Here is a 17,554-nt window from a genome sequence, read left to right as displayed (position 1 = left end):
CACGCATCGCCATTAACTGGAACGTCCATGCCTAGCTCAGAGTATGGACCTTTATAGGTCCATGGTCATAGCGATCTTATGGATGACAAAATTACTCTAGTCTAGGGCCTTTTTATAAAATAGAAATGATGGCCGCGCCCCGGGCAGCCCAAGCATGGCTTCTAACTACCCATTCGAACTCATGATCATAATAATAGTCAAATTATATTACTATACAGTGAGTATCAAAAAAAAGTTTACACTTTGAAAAAGACCTGGGAATTAAAAAATATACAACATGTGGGTAATTTTTTCACATATAATCTTTGGTTTGGGTCTCATCTATCCAATGAGAGTAAAAGTTTTGTCAGAATGTTACACCTGAGTGAGCACTGTCCATTTTTGTAAAGTTTGCAGAAATCTGTTTGCGTAGAAATGCTCGTTTTTACGCTGTGTCAAGGGGAAAGGCGAAATCATTTAATACTTGCTTTTCCAAAGCTTGACAATGATTAACAAAATGAAAATCAAGCCTTAGCCATTTCATTTAAATTACAGCTCAATGTAAAGCAAATAGCGTCACGATGGCCTCGGTGTGTGAGGGAGTGGGGTGGGGCGCAATGCACTCTTCGAAGAGTAAAAGATATCTTCAAATCAATTTTACTAGATAAATTCCACGTGTTCTTCATGACGAAGGTCTACTTTTATTCGCATAACTATTTCAAAGTTCTGCGCACCATAGCATACCTACGGGGGCAATCTGCCCCCCCCCTGACGATCGAGCCACAACCCATGCAAAGGACGTATCCCTGCCCCCCCCCCCCCTGACGAGCTTGAAAGACCTTTTTTGCCCCCCCCCCCGACGAGTTTGAAGACCCTTATTGCCCCCCCCCCTGACGAGCTTGAATACCTTCTTTTTTTTGCTTGTCAAATATTTTGGAGGCGGTTTTGCCCCCCCCCCCTGTGGAAAATCCTAGGTACGCCACTGGTTCTGTGCAAATCAATTTTCATTAACTTTACAAAAGTAAGTGGTGCTCACTCAAGCGGAAATGTTTTCCGACAGATATATCGTCATTTGCTTAAATGGATCTGTACCAATGTTAAAATGTGGAAAAATCTTCAGGATATTACAAATGTATAATTTTACATCATTTTTTCTAAGTATAAACTTTTTTTGATACCCACTGTATATGGAGCTAACCACGAGATCAAAACAAACTCTTTTTTCTTTAATTTCTGAGCTTCTCTCTTGTTTTTTTTTTCTTTAATCATTTTGTATTTTTGCAAGGTACTTGGTTATGGCATGGAGGTCCATGGTTAAGGTGATTTTACCCGATTGTAATAGGTCCATGTTGGTACATGGGCGGATCCAGTATAGGCCTATTTTTCATTTTCCCTCAATGCTGAAAGCTAAAAGAGAGCTGAATTTTTATATAAACTGTTTGGTATTATTCTTCTTCTTCTCCTTCTCCTCCTCTTTGGTGTGCAGAAAATCCCCTGGGTGGGGGCTCAATAGGACAAAAATGCTATGCCTTGGAACGGAAATTTGAGTGTAAAAAGGGGGGTCCTATACACGGCACATACCCACCATGCATTACTACTGAGTGCCACCCCCCCCCCCCCCCCCCGGAGAACATGGCACATGAAACCCATCGTACTGTACCCAGGTGCCATGCACTCGAGATAAGAAAGTACAGCAATAAGTGACTTGTTTATGGATTACTAGTAATAAACAAACCTCTTCACGAGAATTCAGTGTGGAAATCTTGAAGTGTAATAAACTTGGTGCCATGTTTTTCATTCAAAAACCTCTTACATAACAAAGGATTTATACATTACGATCACATTGATTTCATTGGCACTCACGAGAATTTGTGAAAATCTGAGAGTATAAATATGGCCATGTTTTTCCTTCAAAACAATCTAGAACATGACAAAGGATATTTATTAACAATATTCGACCATTTTCAAGGTTTTATTAAAAGACACTGAAGTAACCCGGAAAGAATTTGGTACTCTATGTTGTGAACATAATGATCTTAATAAATGAATAATACATACCGTCAAATCAACAAAATTTGAATACACAAGCCTCATAGACAAAAGATATGAGGGGTTTTCGGGGTCTGGTCATAAAAAAAACTGTAACCTGCATGAAGTGCTAATTTAGCACTTACAGTGCAGTCACTATATACGAGCACTGAAAGTGCTAAATTAGCGCTTCAATTTTTTTTTACAGTGATATAGAGTCCCCGTGATACATGCATCTGTTCAAATTTGACTATTGAGCATGGCACTGGGAAGCGGGGTGCTTGGGGTGCTGCATATACATAATACATGGAAAGCAGGTTATGCCAAATATAGAAAATGTAGACCAAAATCACCTAATTTTGTAGCCAAAACATTTTCCCCCCTATTTGCTTGTGATTTTTCTTTCTCACCAAAATCACGTCCAATTTGAGTAAAAGCCTGTTTTTTGTGCTTGTATTGTTTTTTTCAAACCAGCACTAGTAGGCCTATACGCCTCTTCAAAAAATCGTTAGGCCCAGTTAGATACCCATTTGAAAACCATCTATATTTTCTTATTAATAACCCCGCTACTCCCCCCTCCCCACCCTCTCCCCTCTCCCCCCCCACGTTTCTCTGCATGCCTCTAGCTCCTCTCACTCTTGTAAGAGTGGAAATGTAAGATATCGACATGTGAGAACTGAGAAGTAAGTTCCCTGACAATGTATATAGACAAGTGGAATGCCTCTGGCCGTCTCACCTGCATCACGCAGTTCAATATAGCAGCAGTGCTGACTTTGAATACTACTCTAACTCGCACAAGATGTTCAGTGATACATGGTTACTCTTATGTCCACTTTTTATGAACTAGACCAATAAACTAACAGAGATATGATGGTTATTCAACAGATATACCCAATTCGGCCAAAGTTCATTGACCTTTGACCTTGGTCATGTGACCTAAAACGCGCACAGGATGTTCAGTGATACTTGATTACTCTAATGTCCAAGTTTAACGAACTAGACCAATAAACTTTCAAAGTTATGATGGTAATTCAACAGATACCCCCGATTCGGCCAAAGTTCATTGACCCTAAATGACCTTTGACCTTGATCATGTGACCTGAAACTCGAACAGGATGTTCAGTGATACTTGATTACTCTTATGTACAAGTTTCATGAATCAGATCCATAAACTTTCAAAGTTATGATGGTAATTCAACAGATACACCCAATTCGGCCAAAGTTCATTGACCTTTGACCTTGGTCATGTGACCTGAAACGCGCACAGGATGTTCAGTGATACTTGATTACTCTAATGTCCAAGTTTAACGAACTAGACCAATAAACTTTCAAAGTTATGATGGTAATTCAACAGATACCCCCGATTCGGCCAAAGTTCATTGACCCTAAATGACCTTTGACCTTAATCATGAGACCTGAAACTTGCACAAAATTTTCATTGATGCTTGATTACTATTATGTCTAAGTTTCATGAATCAGATCCATAAACTTTCAAAGTTATGATGGGAATTCAACAGATATCCCCAATTCGGCCAAAGTTCATTGACCCTAAATGACCTTTGACCTTGGTCATGTGACGTGAAACTCATGCAAGATGTTCAGTGATACTTGATTAACCTTATGTCCAAGTTTCATGAACTAGGTCCATATATTTTCTAAGTTATGATGACGTTTCAAAAACTTAACCTCAGGTTAAGATTTCGATGTTGAATCCTCCAACATGGTCTAAGTTCATTGACCCTAAATGACCTTTGACCTTGGTCATGTGACATAAAACTCTAATAGGATGTTCAGTAATACTTGATTAACCTTATGGCCAAGTTTTATTAACTAGGTCCATATACTTTCTAAGTTATGACGTCATTTCAAAAACTTAACCTCAGGTTAAGATTTGATGTTGACGCCGCCGCCGCCGCCGCCGTCGCCGTCGGAAAAGCGGCGCCTATAGTCTCACTTTGCTTCGCAGGTGAGACAAAAACAAAAAATCATCAAAGAATGCCTTTTTGAGAAACATAAGGGGGTGCAATCACCCCCACCACCACCAGAGTACGCCATGTACTCTCCCACGACTAAAATCCATGTTCACGGGGGGAAATAATTAGCGTAAAATGAGCCAAACGAACGAATCTTGGAATCTTAATTGATTGTTCATCATTATCTTCTCGCTTTGACATTATTAAGTCCCTTTTCGTATTCGACCTGTCTGCAAACCACAATAAAACGTTCTCTTCATTAACCATTAGACACTACTTTATAGTTATGACCAAAGAATGGTTTGTCTATAAATCACAGTCTTGTGATTGGTCTGTGTGTATAACGACCAGTCCAATAAACAATCCAGCCGGAGTGATATGGCGTTTCCCCCATGACCATCCAAGCCTTCAGGAGCATCATAGCTCATTTTCATTTCAATATGCACTCGATTGACTGACTAATCGTTTCATATAGCCTTCCAATTTCAAGGCCGGGCGTATTTCTTCTTGTCTGAAAATGATTGTGAAAGTTAATGGCCATTTTGGAAGAATGCCTTCCATGTATAGGACATATAAAAGTTTCGTGTGACAAAATACTTCATTGGTATCATCGTAGATAATAATGATGTAAAATTTCATTTTGGAATTCACATCTTGTTTTGCTTAGGCATTGAATTTGACAAGAATATTTTTTTTAATCTAAGAAGGTAATCGACATCAGTGGAGCCCAAACTTGTTCTTACACACCTTGTGATTTCTGTATACTTCCGATTATAAGTTTTGAAAGTCTAAAAATCAATCATTGGAATTCAGTTTATGTTTTACAACTCTATATTGAACCAAATGGCTGACTGCAAAATGGAGGTCCCGCTAGACTCTGAGGGAGAGAAGCCCACAGAAGCTTCATCACCGGAAAAATTAAAGGCAGTCCTTGAGAAACCGAAAGCACTTGTCAAGGAGATGACCAATGATATCCTGGTGAAGTCATGGCGCACGGTCGTTCAAAGTTTCTGTAAATCTACAACGATGCATGGAGTGAGTCGGCTGATTGAATCAACCAGAGCTATCTTTCGTTTAGCGTGGTTACTCACTGTGCTTACATTCCTGTGTATTCTGATGTGGCAAGCATACTCTCTCGTCGATGATTACAGAGGAAACCCTGCAACAACCACAATCAACATGGTCCCTAACAACAAGCTATCCTTCCCCGCTGTCACTGTCTGCAATATGAACAGGTTGCGTAGATCGAAGCTTGCAGGTACGCGGTTCGAACCTCTCTTAGATAGGAAACTGCTTGTGAACTTATTGAATCCTGATGGCCGTGATGAGAGCGACATTGACGACCACGGTGCTGAAACATCTCCTCCATTAACGCCGGTGACGACGACAACGATGGCGTCAACCACTGTATCCAAAGAGGCATCCCCGGAGGCATCAAATAGCAGCGGTGTTCCTCCACCTGATGAATTGTCTTCAACTCCGGCTGAAGGATTGGAGATGTCGACTGAAGACACTACGGTAGTCGTCAAAGTCGACGATCCCGATGTCGGTCGTCGAAAGCGAGATGTTGACTGGCAGTTTACAAACAAACATCTATCATCTCTCCGACGAACGACTGATCTTCATGCCCGAGCCATACCATATATAAATGCACCTGTTGAGAATGATGATTCAAATTGGAGCTATCTACTGCAGTTATCCGAATCTGATGATTTTCAAGATTTTATAGGATCCGTGAATCCATCGAAAGAAGAGCTTCAAAAGCTTGGTCATCAACCAGAAGAATTCATTTTACAGTGTTCATTTAATCAACACCACTGTGACTACAGGTAAAGAAAACAATTTTTTTTTAAAAAGGGAAGACCTACTACTTGTTTTAAAATGGACCTATAGGTCCATGGTTTTAACAAGATGTTGATCATTATCATAAGAGTTTCTTTTTGCAATCTAAAATCCTTTTCTCATTAGTTTGACTTTCAACATCACATTCGCAAGGAAATTATAACGGGACTAGGTAGAACAAATGACTTCATCCAGAAAAAAGACGAGTCCTTTGGCTATTTTTTTTAATTACCAAACTTCTTTCTTTAGTTCTTTTTCAAAAGTGTTGCTATTTATCATCATAATACAATATCTCTCATTTGCTCATAACATCGTAAATTATTTTTGCTTTTTCGTATTATTTTCATCAAAAATTTTAGGAATTTCACAACGATTTTCAATTCGCAGTATGGAAATTGTTTCACCTTCAATCGACCAGCCGAAAACAAGTCTATTTTGGAAACGGGAAAGACTGGCTCCAGATACGGTAACGTCATGTCCAAAAAATGGTGCAGCCTTTCTCGAATCTTATTTTAAATAATATATTTTTAAACATTATTTAGCATGTAAGGGGCGATGCTATACAGATAGGAGTAATATAGGGGGAACGACCGACCCCTCGTGATATTTCAAATGGTGGAAAGTGAGAAAAATTAGAAATGTGCGAAAAGGAAGATATGAGAAGAAAGAGATGACATGGTTGTGTAATTATCATTTTTAGACATGTTAGATACATGTATAATAGGCCCTACATGTTCTTTATTAAAAAAATATCAACTAAGAATATTTTTTTTCATACATTTTGAATGATAATTTATCTGTTGATGAAATTTTATGTTATGAGTTGATTTCTTGCGTTTATTAGTTTTAAGTATTTGTTTTAAGTATTATACTGCTGCTGATTTTTGTTGCTGATGTTATAGATCCATTTCAATGATTGTAATTATAATTAATCGGGTTTTTTCAGGGGCTCAATCAATAACAAAATGTCACTAAAACCAACTAAATTTTGATTAGTAATATGAACTCTCTTATTCCCTGACGACAGGACTCCACCTTACCCTATTTACGGACCAATCAGAATACATCGGTCTTTTATCCCACCAATCGGGTGTACGAGTGGCTATCCACGAACCTAACGCACGCCCCTTTCCTGAGGATGAGGGGATCACTGCTTCTACTGGTACTCTCACATCAATTGGTCTCCGACTAGTGAGTCATTGATTTTATTTTTCACGTAACTATTTGTTACGATTCTGAGATTTTGTTTTCATCTTAAACATGCACATTACTTCCAAATCCAAATATGTGATAAAATTCTAAAAAGTACATTAAAACGTGTATTTTATTTTTTTTTATGATTGAATAAATCTCTTCTCTAAGATGCATTAATACTTTGAAGTACCTTAAAAATGTAGTTATAAATAGTCGTAGTAATAAATTTTTAACACAATATATTTTTCTTTGATTATTTTATTAAGCACCCTGTCATTTTGCTGCATATTTTTTTTTTCATTTTAAAGGTTGCTACTCGAGGCTGAAAATTATGATTTGAACAGACAAAGTAGAATCAGACAAACAAAACACTTAAATTTTCATCAAAATCGGACAAGAAATTACATTTTTAAGGTTTTGCGTTATTTCGGTGAAACAGTTCTATGCATGTCTCCAAGAATAATGAGCAAACTAATGGTATCATTATCCCTGATTATTCGTTTGTATTTTTTTAACAAAATTATATAATTCAAACTTTGTCCTCCACGAATGACAATAATAATGATTTAATGTATAAAATAGTCATTGTTGGAAGTAACTTATTTCGTTACAAGGGAGACACTTCATACACTCATATATGAAAAAATTAATTATTATAATTTCATGTAATAATGTACACTCTTAAAAATGTTGGGCAATATACTGTTCCCACATCAATTGCTGGATAAAATTTATCCAAGTCTGAGTAGTTTTAAACCAATAATGTGTACTTTGGTTGAAAACTACACAGTATTGGTTGAAAACTACCCAGAGTTGGATAAAATTTTAACCAAATTAATTGTTGTGTGAACAATATGTTGCCCAACATTCCAAGAGTGTATAAAAAGAAAGATTTGAGTCAGGAAATCATTATCCCACGTATTGAGTATACATGACAGCGTTATAACTGTTTGCACAAAATATTGCTAAACATAAAATTGAGTATAATGTCATTATCTGCTATCAGAGTTTGATGACAATTTTAGAATAAAAGTACTTATTTTCAGCCTGGAGTACCCTTTTAATATAATTGGGGGTGTAGATAATTAATGCTCAGTAATTAGGAGATTTAGGGAGGCGAGAGAAATTAGGACATGTTTCCCTAAAATATAATGTTCTATATAAGCACTTAGCATTCGGTGGGGTTATTTGGCTGCGATTGATTTATTTGATATCTCGTCAAGGACCTGTCACACGCCGTTTGTCTGCGTCTAACAATACGGCTGCAAATTCATTTTAAACATATCGTTTGTTAAACTTTACAAATTCATATATTCAAGGACATATTTTTCATTAAACCAAAAACTTATCACATGCTGTTATTCATTTTTGCCTTGTTCAATGTTTGAAATCAAAAATGTGTCAATAAATAATATTGTACTTTTCTTATATATTCCATTATTCATAAGAAAATGAAAGATATAATGATTATGATATTAGGATAAGATATTTTTAAACATTTTATTACAATTCCTTTATAACAATTAGCATTACGAGAATGTATGATGATAGAATCCCCCGGTAGAATCCTTATCGCTACATCTACATCTACTCTAGATAAGAGACATGTTTGTGATGAAATTGTGTTGTGGCATACTCAATGGGATAAATATTTTTTATGCTCATTTTATGGCATGCTCATTCTTTGTAAATTCTTGAACGACGTTTAATTAAATATCTGTGTTTTTATCTGTACAATTTGTGCTATACTTTTTCGGTATATATTGTTCCTTTTGACGCACCATGCAAACATAAAATAGTTGTCTTAATTGATAAGTCTTATCCTCATGACATAAACTGCTAACGTTGTTTCAGAAAAAGCCCTTTCTCATAATTTCTTTGAAAAATATGTGTAGCGCCCTGCCCCCCCCCCCCCACCCCCGCTTCACAGAAATTGATTGACCCCCCCCCCCACCTTGTCAGAAAATATTATTGTTGGCGGGAAACATAGAGGTATATTCTATTTAACTTCATTATAGATATGACGGGAAATTTCTTCCACAAGTAGTATTGACCGTTTTGGGGAGGGATCGAGGCGCTTGTCAGAAAGTTTGACCACTCCTGACTAGGTTTCCCAGGTATCCCAAATCTTCAGATGGGTGGTCTGTCAATTAGATGGCTGTATGAGACTGATTCTCTACCAAGGTGAATATAGCATCGAATGGAAATGTACCCTCTACTGATGCCCCTCATACTCAACTTGATTGGATTTATCTGATGAAGTGCATGATTTGTAGGTAGAACCTATCTGTAAATGGATCTGGTTTGATTTCCGATTGGAACAGGGACGTGACTCTCATCATTTAAATGACTCCACTCCCAAACTATGCCCTGACTTCTCATCAAATTAAATTATGACTCAATTATTTTTTTGGGGGAGTCCATAAATCTAGATTTTTAGAATTTACTTGACAACGAGCCATATACAAGTTAAGATGAGAAATCAAAATTTAATCTTTGCATCGTTTCGATATGAACTAAGTTCTTTTCTCATTTACATCTTCCTCTCATATCTTCGACAAGTTTGGCTGTATGCATTTCTTATTTTGTAACTATACGCTTCTTCATAAATTTCCCCAAAGTTTCCTTTATGTTCTTGGTACCCACTCCTTTTTTAAAGACGCCCCTTGAGATGATTAACATGGAAAGGATGCGCTGTTTTTTGATCAAGTACACTTGTATTACAATTGTATGTTATTCTAAAATGAATATTTCACAGCGGAATATAACCAGACTTAGTGGTCGCTATAGCGATTGTCGCAACCCTTCCGAGTTTATCGACGGATTTGACTACTCCTTACGAGCCTGTTTGAATGCGTGTTACCAGAGTAAGCTTCGGTATGAATGCGGCTGTGTGAGTGACGTCATGGGTAATACTACAATCTGCAGTACACTAGATCCAAGACAAGGTACTGATAACATTTCTAACCTCTGGTTTCACACTTTTTGGAAAGATGGGAGATGGAAATGAAAGAAATGTTTAAGGGATATTTTCTGATAATAAGTTATTTCCGTGAATCGTATATTTCGGGGCTATATTCCTGCTATATGTTCCGAGGTTTGCGTTATTAGCCACCTTTCCTTGCCAAGGCCTTGTAATACCCATCGCCTTAATAACATTGTATCTATATTAAATTTCTTTATTATACGATTGGTGTGATTACAGTCTTAATATAAATTTACAAATAACACTTCAAAACAAAACTGAAGAACTCTTCCCGTTTTTTTTTTAGATGCTTGTCAGCGGAGAGTAGATGAGATGGCAATGGATAATAAGCTCGGGTGTAAATGTGTTTCACCATGCAGGTATGTGTTGCATTATTATTCTAGGTTTGCTGCATAATTATATACAGTTGTTCTTAGAGTCAAAAACATTATTAATCAAGTTAACTATCCTTATCAAGGGCGTATAGCTATATAGGCTGGTATGAGCATGGGGAGGCGGAACTAAAGTGGTATTGGTGTGCACATTTTGGGGAGGTGGAACTAAAGTTTGGAAAATCAGCTGTTGAAAGCAAAAGAAGAGGTACAAATTTTGCTTTGCTTGCCAGTGTAGGAACTCCTCTGCCTCAGCGGGAGAGTGCACCCCCAGCCTACGCCCTTATAAACAATGGCGTACAGGTTTACGGTACGAACAAAAATTGTAAGTCAAATACGTACTTTTCATCGCGCTTCGCGCACTCAATAGTCAGGAACACTGATATAAAAGGACATTTTGACTGTTGGTAGGGATTCATAAATAGAAAACGTATCTTACTAATGAAATAACTCTAGCAAAAAGTACGACTTTCTTTTACATTCAGACCTAGCAAGAGTTAATTTTAAGCATAAAAAATATGATTGTGTTACTAAATAAAGCATAGAAAATTTTGAAACGCAAGGAAAAATATTTAATGTTGACTTGAAAAAAAGCGAAATGTTTTTAGCGCTATTTAATCCCCTCGAACGGGATAACATGAGCGCTAGGAGAAGACATACATTAATTTCAATCAAATTATAAAAAAAATGTTTTCATTCGTGTTTTTTTATTATTTTTTCTTTTTCTCCTTTTATCTTCCCGGTTTGTCTGTATTTATTTTTGTATTTTTGATTTTGTTTTTACTAGCCGATTAGGAAACATGCATGTGCCCCCCCTCCCCGTAGTTACACCATTACTTATAAACAATAATCTCGGAGAGGACATTTTTGGAATTGTATTAGCACTCTATTTACGGTTTCTACTAACAAATAATAATCTGTAGCTTTGGGTTTTTCAGGTTTTAAACAATTGCATTTCACAAATCAAAGTTCAGACTGGTAAAACAATTCCAAATGATTGTCAATCATAGGGCCTAGGGCTCAAAATATTAAGAAAGAAAATAAATGTTACGCTGAATTTTACCCTAAAGTGCCAAATATGGTAAATTTAAAGAAGTAAACGTGTCTTTCAGTACCTTTTCTTTTTCTCTCACATGTTGATATTACAGGGCCTAACAATTTGACATTTAGATTTGATATTTCACCACAAATATTTATTTTTACGATGCACAGAAGGAATTACGATGGTATTCCGTCATTGTAAAAGAATCCTTATTCCCTATGGCTATATAAAGCTTTTTAATGTCCTAAAAATCAAGATGAAAATAAATAAAGAAAATAATTTTTTATCTATTTATGTATGTATTTCTTATTCTTTTTTTTTATTACCATAATCTAAAGAAAATATCATTACAAAACTCCCTTGTTATTATGATGTGTATTTTGATATAAACTGATTGTCAATCTTACTGTTATTTATTCCACAGTGAGATCGACTACGAGAGATTCGCATCATTTTCAAAATGGCCAACAGAGAGGGCCGATGTAAGTTCCTGTTGCAAAGTTATTGCTGAAATGTAACTTTCCCGTTACGTGTTTTTCACTAGTTGGTACATGAGAAAATATATATATATTTGTGTTTTGTTTTAAAACGTTCTCCATTTTATTCTTCATTTATTGGCATCTTATAATTTTATATCATAATTGAGTTTTATAATGTATTCTGCATTGTGATTGGTTTTGGTCTAAGGACATGTAGGATGTGTTCAGGAAGGGTGGCCTGTGTATCTTGGTCATTTAGTTGGTCAATTCCACACTCAAGCTGTCCAACCTGGTGCAGCTATAGAAATTGAAATAAACTTAACTCGATATAGTTTTTATGGAAAAATAAGTAACCCTTATAAATGTTAAATATTATCCAATGAATAATAATACAACGAAGCAAGTAGAGAGAACTTTCGTCTATTTTGAAAGTATCAATATTGAATCAAGACACAATGCCATCAGCTTGATGTTATGTTCAAGAATAAAAACTGACAACAATATGTTGCTGACTCCATAAGATTTGATTGTTCTATATGCTCAGGGTTATAGAATCAATGATTTACTTAGCTTACGTTTAAGAATAAGATATTCATGAGATTATTTTTTTTTATGTTCTTTATCTTAATAATTACGTGCGCGATGTGTGGCATTTGTTGAATATCAAAATGAACGAAATTTTACTTTTCATTATTGATTTCATTCAGACAACAACATTGCTATATGAATTCGTATTTTTTTAATGAAGGCATGCAGGTGTCAATGTCAGCATGAATCAAATGACCCGATTTTTATGTTTCTTTCGAAATATGAAATGATTCAGCATAAGTATGTGTAGTTTGGCGAATTGATGAATTAAGTTCACGAATTCGTATGTAATTAATAACGGTTCGAAGTTCTTTGGTAAAATTCTAAAGCACTCGATTCGTGTTTTATCATATTTTCATTTGAACAAAGGCGTATCTAACGAAGAAGATTAATAAGCGAAACAGAAAGGCAGGGAATATGACAGTGGACGCATCGTTTAGAAGGTAACACTCATCTTCTTTAAACATAAATTCGAAAATGATTATCCTAAAAATGTATTCGTATATGGCTCTTCTTATAAGGTTTGCTTAGCTTGAGTGATGATTTTTTTTTATCTTTCTTATTGTTTTATCTTGATACATTGATCAAAAGATATTTTTTGTTGGTTTATGCCCTTAATAATATTATTCTCGTAAACATCGACGTGTCGCGACGTTGCGTTGGTGCATACATTTCGTTGAAACTTTCTGATCTCCACACAATATACATGATACTCCTAAAACGTTAAAATGGCTATGTTAAAGATCCAGTCATGTAGTTTCAACCATCGTTTTAGCTATATTTGACCTTTTTTCTAGTCACAATTGACTCGACTACCTGACTACTTGACTTGACTAAACTACCTTACACATAACACACTGATGCGCTGAGCTTATTATAATGATCAGTGTAGTCATTTTACTATTTGTTTTTTTAGAATGTATATCTAGGAGGATGTGTGTGTGTGTGTGAGGGTGTGTGTGTAGGTATGTGGGTGTGTGTTCTATGTTTTAAAAATCATGATAAGATAGATAATGTATGCACAACTCTCGCTGCAATCCTATCATATTGTATTTTTCATACAGGAAAAATTTGGTTCGCGTAGAAATCTTCTATGAAAAACTTAATTACGAATCGTACATACAAATGCCCAAATACACGGTAAGAATTATTTTGCATTGCATTTTTTAATTGTTAGTTTTTAATGAAAGTGATGTTTCGTGACAAAATTCATGATCACTGATATTATTTCCGTTAATTTTCTTTTTAGAGAAGTAGGCCTATAAGTTTTGATAACTCTTATTAATGCTTCATGATTTGAAAAAATAAAGTTAATTAAGTTGTGCTATGTGATTTTTTTCTTCGAACGCATGGTTCGGATGACATTGATATTTTTGGTGAAAAAATAATGAAGTCAGGAATAATGAACATAAAGCAAGATTTGTTTGACGTGCGTTATCAGGGTCACTATAAAAAATACCATATAACTAACTTGGCTAAAAATGAAATCTATCATGTCTATAACATTTACGCTGATATAAAGTTTCACGTCTGAACCTGGGTACTCCTAGTCTGAGTTGCTGGCAGGAAATACACCTTTCCTGTTGGCGGCAGACGTGTACTATCAATGTTATAGGCCCAAAGAAGCTTTTATTTTGGATAGAAGCTTTATAAATAAAGTGGAATTTAGAACGATGATAAAATCCATGCGATCATGCTTAAATACAAGCTGAATAATGGACATGCAGTGCATCATATTTTGTCTGAATAATGTTATGAAAAACCTGAAGATTGATCGTGTTTATGTTCCCTCGTATGCAAACAGAGGGACCGTTCAGGTAGATAGCGTTCTTCTGCTACCATTACCAATAAGAATGATGTCGATGATTATTCATCGACATCATCGACAGTGCTATGACGTTTCTTTCGTCTCTAACTCAGATGAGAAAAAAATCCAGGACCAAGACCAAACTGGTTGAATATGCCCGGCCGTTTCACAGTCCATTGGACGACTATTATATTTACATGAATATCACCTTCTCGCCTTCACAGTTTGGTAGCCTCCTTGGAGGTATCGGAGGTCTAATGGGTTTCTTTGCTGGGATGTCTCTCATCACTGTCTTCGAACTCTGTGGCTTCATCATTCAACTTCTTGGTCTGCTATGTGGTAGACTGACCACGCCCATACCGGAAGATGGTAATGAAGGGGAGACTCCCCCTCCTCCTCCTCATGAGTCACGTATTGGTAAGGTAGGTCGTCGTCTTACCAAGGCATTTCGTCATCATCCTCACCATGGACGTGGCGTGTCATCCACAGCTCAACCTACCGATTTGTGAAGTCATTATAAACGTAGATAGACTATATACAGATATGAAAACCAATGAATGTATTATGGAGAAGTCATTGATATTATTTAATCTTGTAAAGAAGCTATCAGGTGGTTCTTTTTTTAGAAATGCTTGTAATGTGATCTTGACATGCATTCTTTACAATATTTTCAATTTTATATTTGAATATACAGCCAGCATGCAAGCTTGTGAATTTGTGTGATATCATCAAGTAGGTATAGACATAAAGCATGTGTATAAAAAAAGTATATAGTAAATATATCAGTACAAATAGCTTAGCATAGCTGAATTTGTATTATAAATTATCGACCGCATTGCCCTTTCTGTTCTTTTTACTTGCATTCATATTTGCTAAGCTTCTTCGTCTAAATATATGTATGCGTGTCAATTTATTTTTTTGCATTCCTCTACATAAACGAATTTCGATTGTTTTTATCTTAAATATTATACGATGTAACGATATGACATGTATCTTAAGCAAACGAATTTGAATATTCTTCTGTTAGAAAAGTAGCTAATAATAGGCCTAAAATCACAATAGATAGTTCAAAGGTTTTGTCAAAAGTTGATGGACCGGTTAAGCAGATAGTCCCAATATAAGGACTGGAAGAAAAAATACAAATATTTGGTTTGTCCATGCAGAGTCCAAGACGGCACCGCTATTTTGATTCACTGATTTTCGACAAAGACTGCTTTGTCATGAAGGGCTTTGTTTGGACAATGTGATTCTCTGCGTTCCAGAAGGCATCTTTGTAGTTGTTGAGAATATAATACGTCCCTCGCAACAAATATCAAGCCTAAAATATCTGTTACACAATATCTTTGTCATGACTTTGTATCCTATATAAATATTTCATGAATTTATTGATAACTCCTATTATAATTCGTTATAACATTCATTATGTTGTATAATTACGATTGAGCATATCAACTTTCAGCAGACCCTATATGCTGTTACCTGTGGCCTTTTGCCCAAAAAAAATCCATAAGAAAACTCTGGCAAATAAACAAATATTCTGGCAAACAAAATTATTCTTCTATGCAACAGGCCTATGGGAGCGATTCAGGAAGGTTGTCAGCACTGACTAAATTATCAGCATGACAAATTTTGATAAATATTGGTTTATGTTTGTTGGATAGGCACTGGCTGACCGATACTATCAGGGAATGAAGACTTGTGGGTACTTGGTGTAAAAAAAATTGTGCCCCCAGGGTCCCATTTCATAAAAAGTTGCTATGTTTCTAGCTCTTGCTGGAAAGTCAACTTTAATTGGACGACCCAATCGGGATGCCGAATTTTCACTGTTGCCATGGTAGTTAACATTCCAAACAGAATTGCTATCATATCAGCTTTTCGGTTTCAACACGAAACCACATCTATGGCATACAAAATAATGGTATATTGCTCTGATGAATGACTCAATAAGCATGTTTTTTTTAGTTAAAAGAAGGAAACTTCTTAAAACTGTTAACCATTCAGGCATTGGGAATTTGAGAGAAAAAAATGTGTCGGGGCTAAGAAAGGGCTGATAATAAAAATATCAAAATCAGAATTAAAGTGTAACAGTGTGTGTGTAATTATTTAAAGAAAAAAATTGATTTAACTTAATTTTCATAAAGCAATCGTAAATGATATGCGAAAAGCATGAAATGGATTGAAAGTTTGTGATAATAAATATTAATTGGATTCGTACAGCGCCTTTTCAAGAGGAAAAAGTATTGTTTATGGCATAAGGCAAGTTAATGTTTATAGTTATTGTTAAGGTGTGTTTTAAGATGTTTTTGATGAGGTCAAGAGAATGATGTTTCGGAGAGATATAGATGGAGTTTGTTCCAAAGACGGGGGCAAGAGATTGAAAAAAAATGAAGCCGGTCTGTTTTCTGGATTTAGGAATGACAAAAGGAACAGATGTATAACAAAGAGAGTTTGTTAACCTTGTTACTGAAATAGTGAAGAAATGTAAGAAGGAAATGTGGTAGACAGAAATTCACAAGTTTGAACAAGTATTCGATAATGTATTCTCAGTCAGAAACATGAAGCCAATTAAGTTCATTTTTATGCTACAGTCAACTCAGAGCGGCGACCAACCGATTAGAAGCCTGCTCAGGCGCTGCAGGCATATAGCCCAACGTGTTTTTTTTTTTTTTTTTTTATAGAAGTCGAGCAGGATGTAAAAATACTTATCGGCGGCCGAACGGTGCCCTGTCGATTACCCATTTCTCAATGCCAAATCGGGGAACTCTTCTGTTTGACGTCCGAGCAGTGATCGGCTGACAACTCTCCGATTCCCGGTCGGCGGTCTCCCACCGGCCACAGGCCTATTTAAGTCGCCCGGCCGATACTGAAATCACCGCCAGATCATCGACCGATCTATGAGCGGCCAGCATCCGGCGACCGGCCAATGACCACTCGACAGCTTTTAATCCAACGAGTTCAAATTTTGACCTAAATCATTCGACGGCGATCGCTCGATTACGTCGGCGCCCGGACGGTGACCACCCGGAAACCGACTGTATTTTAGGGCGGCGCGGAAAAAGTGAGCAGGCGCCGCCAGAATTTTAATTCCGTGCTAAATCTTGAACGGCGCCCGGCCGGCGACGGAACGATGCCCACAAAACCAGTGGTGCCCGGATGGCCGTCGCTAGGTGCCCGGGCGATACTGGCTGAAAACTCGCCGCCCGGTCGCCAAGCAGGCTAATTTTGGGGGTTGTGACCTATAGGCATGGCGCCATTTTGGTTTCAA

The 17,554-nt window shown here is 36.5% G+C and overlaps 1 protein-coding gene across 1 annotated transcript; it reads left to right on the top strand.

The window, feature by feature from the left end:
* The first annotated feature begins 4,404 nt into the window (after nt 1–4,404).
* LOC121419187 (amiloride-sensitive sodium channel subunit gamma-like) lies at nt 4,405–15,851 on the top strand. The gene is made up of 9 exons (XM_041613538.1): nt 4,405–5,809; nt 6,182–6,288; nt 6,850–7,013; nt 9,775–9,964; nt 10,289–10,361; nt 11,840–11,897; nt 12,852–12,925; nt 13,547–13,622; nt 14,514–15,851. The coding sequence occupies exons 1-9, from the start codon at nt 4,797–4,799 to the stop codon at nt 14,796–14,798; spliced, it is 2,040 nt and encodes a 679-aa protein (XP_041469472.1). The 5' UTR covers nt 4,405–4,796; the 3' UTR covers nt 14,799–15,851.
* Nucleotides 15,852–17,554: the final 1,703 nt, after the last annotated feature.

Source organism: Lytechinus variegatus, chromosome 7 (assembly GCF_018143015.1).
Source record: "Lytechinus variegatus isolate NC3 chromosome 7, Lvar_3.0, whole genome shotgun sequence".
Taxonomy (NCBI): domain Eukaryota; kingdom Metazoa; phylum Echinodermata; class Echinoidea; order Temnopleuroida; family Toxopneustidae; genus Lytechinus; species Lytechinus variegatus.
The sequence above is the reverse complement of the archived record's forward strand: the minus strand, read 5'-3'. Positions and strand labels throughout refer to the sequence as shown.

What these genes read in the sequence shown, in the direction of transcription:
- LOC121419187 (XM_041613538.1), top strand. Translation starts at nt 4,797, where the DNA reads ATGTTTTACAACTCTATATTGAACCAAATGGCTGACTGCAAAATGGAG. An exon ending in CAACACCACTGTGACTACAG is followed by an intron (nt 5,810 to 6,181) that starts GTAAAGAAAACA and finishes CAAAAATTTTAG; the next exon opens with GAATTTCACAACGATTTTCA. An exon ending in TACAAATGCCCAAATACACG is followed by an intron (nt 13,623 to 14,513) that starts GTAAGAATTATT and finishes TCGCCTTCACAG; the next exon opens with TTTGGTAGCCTCCTTGGAGG.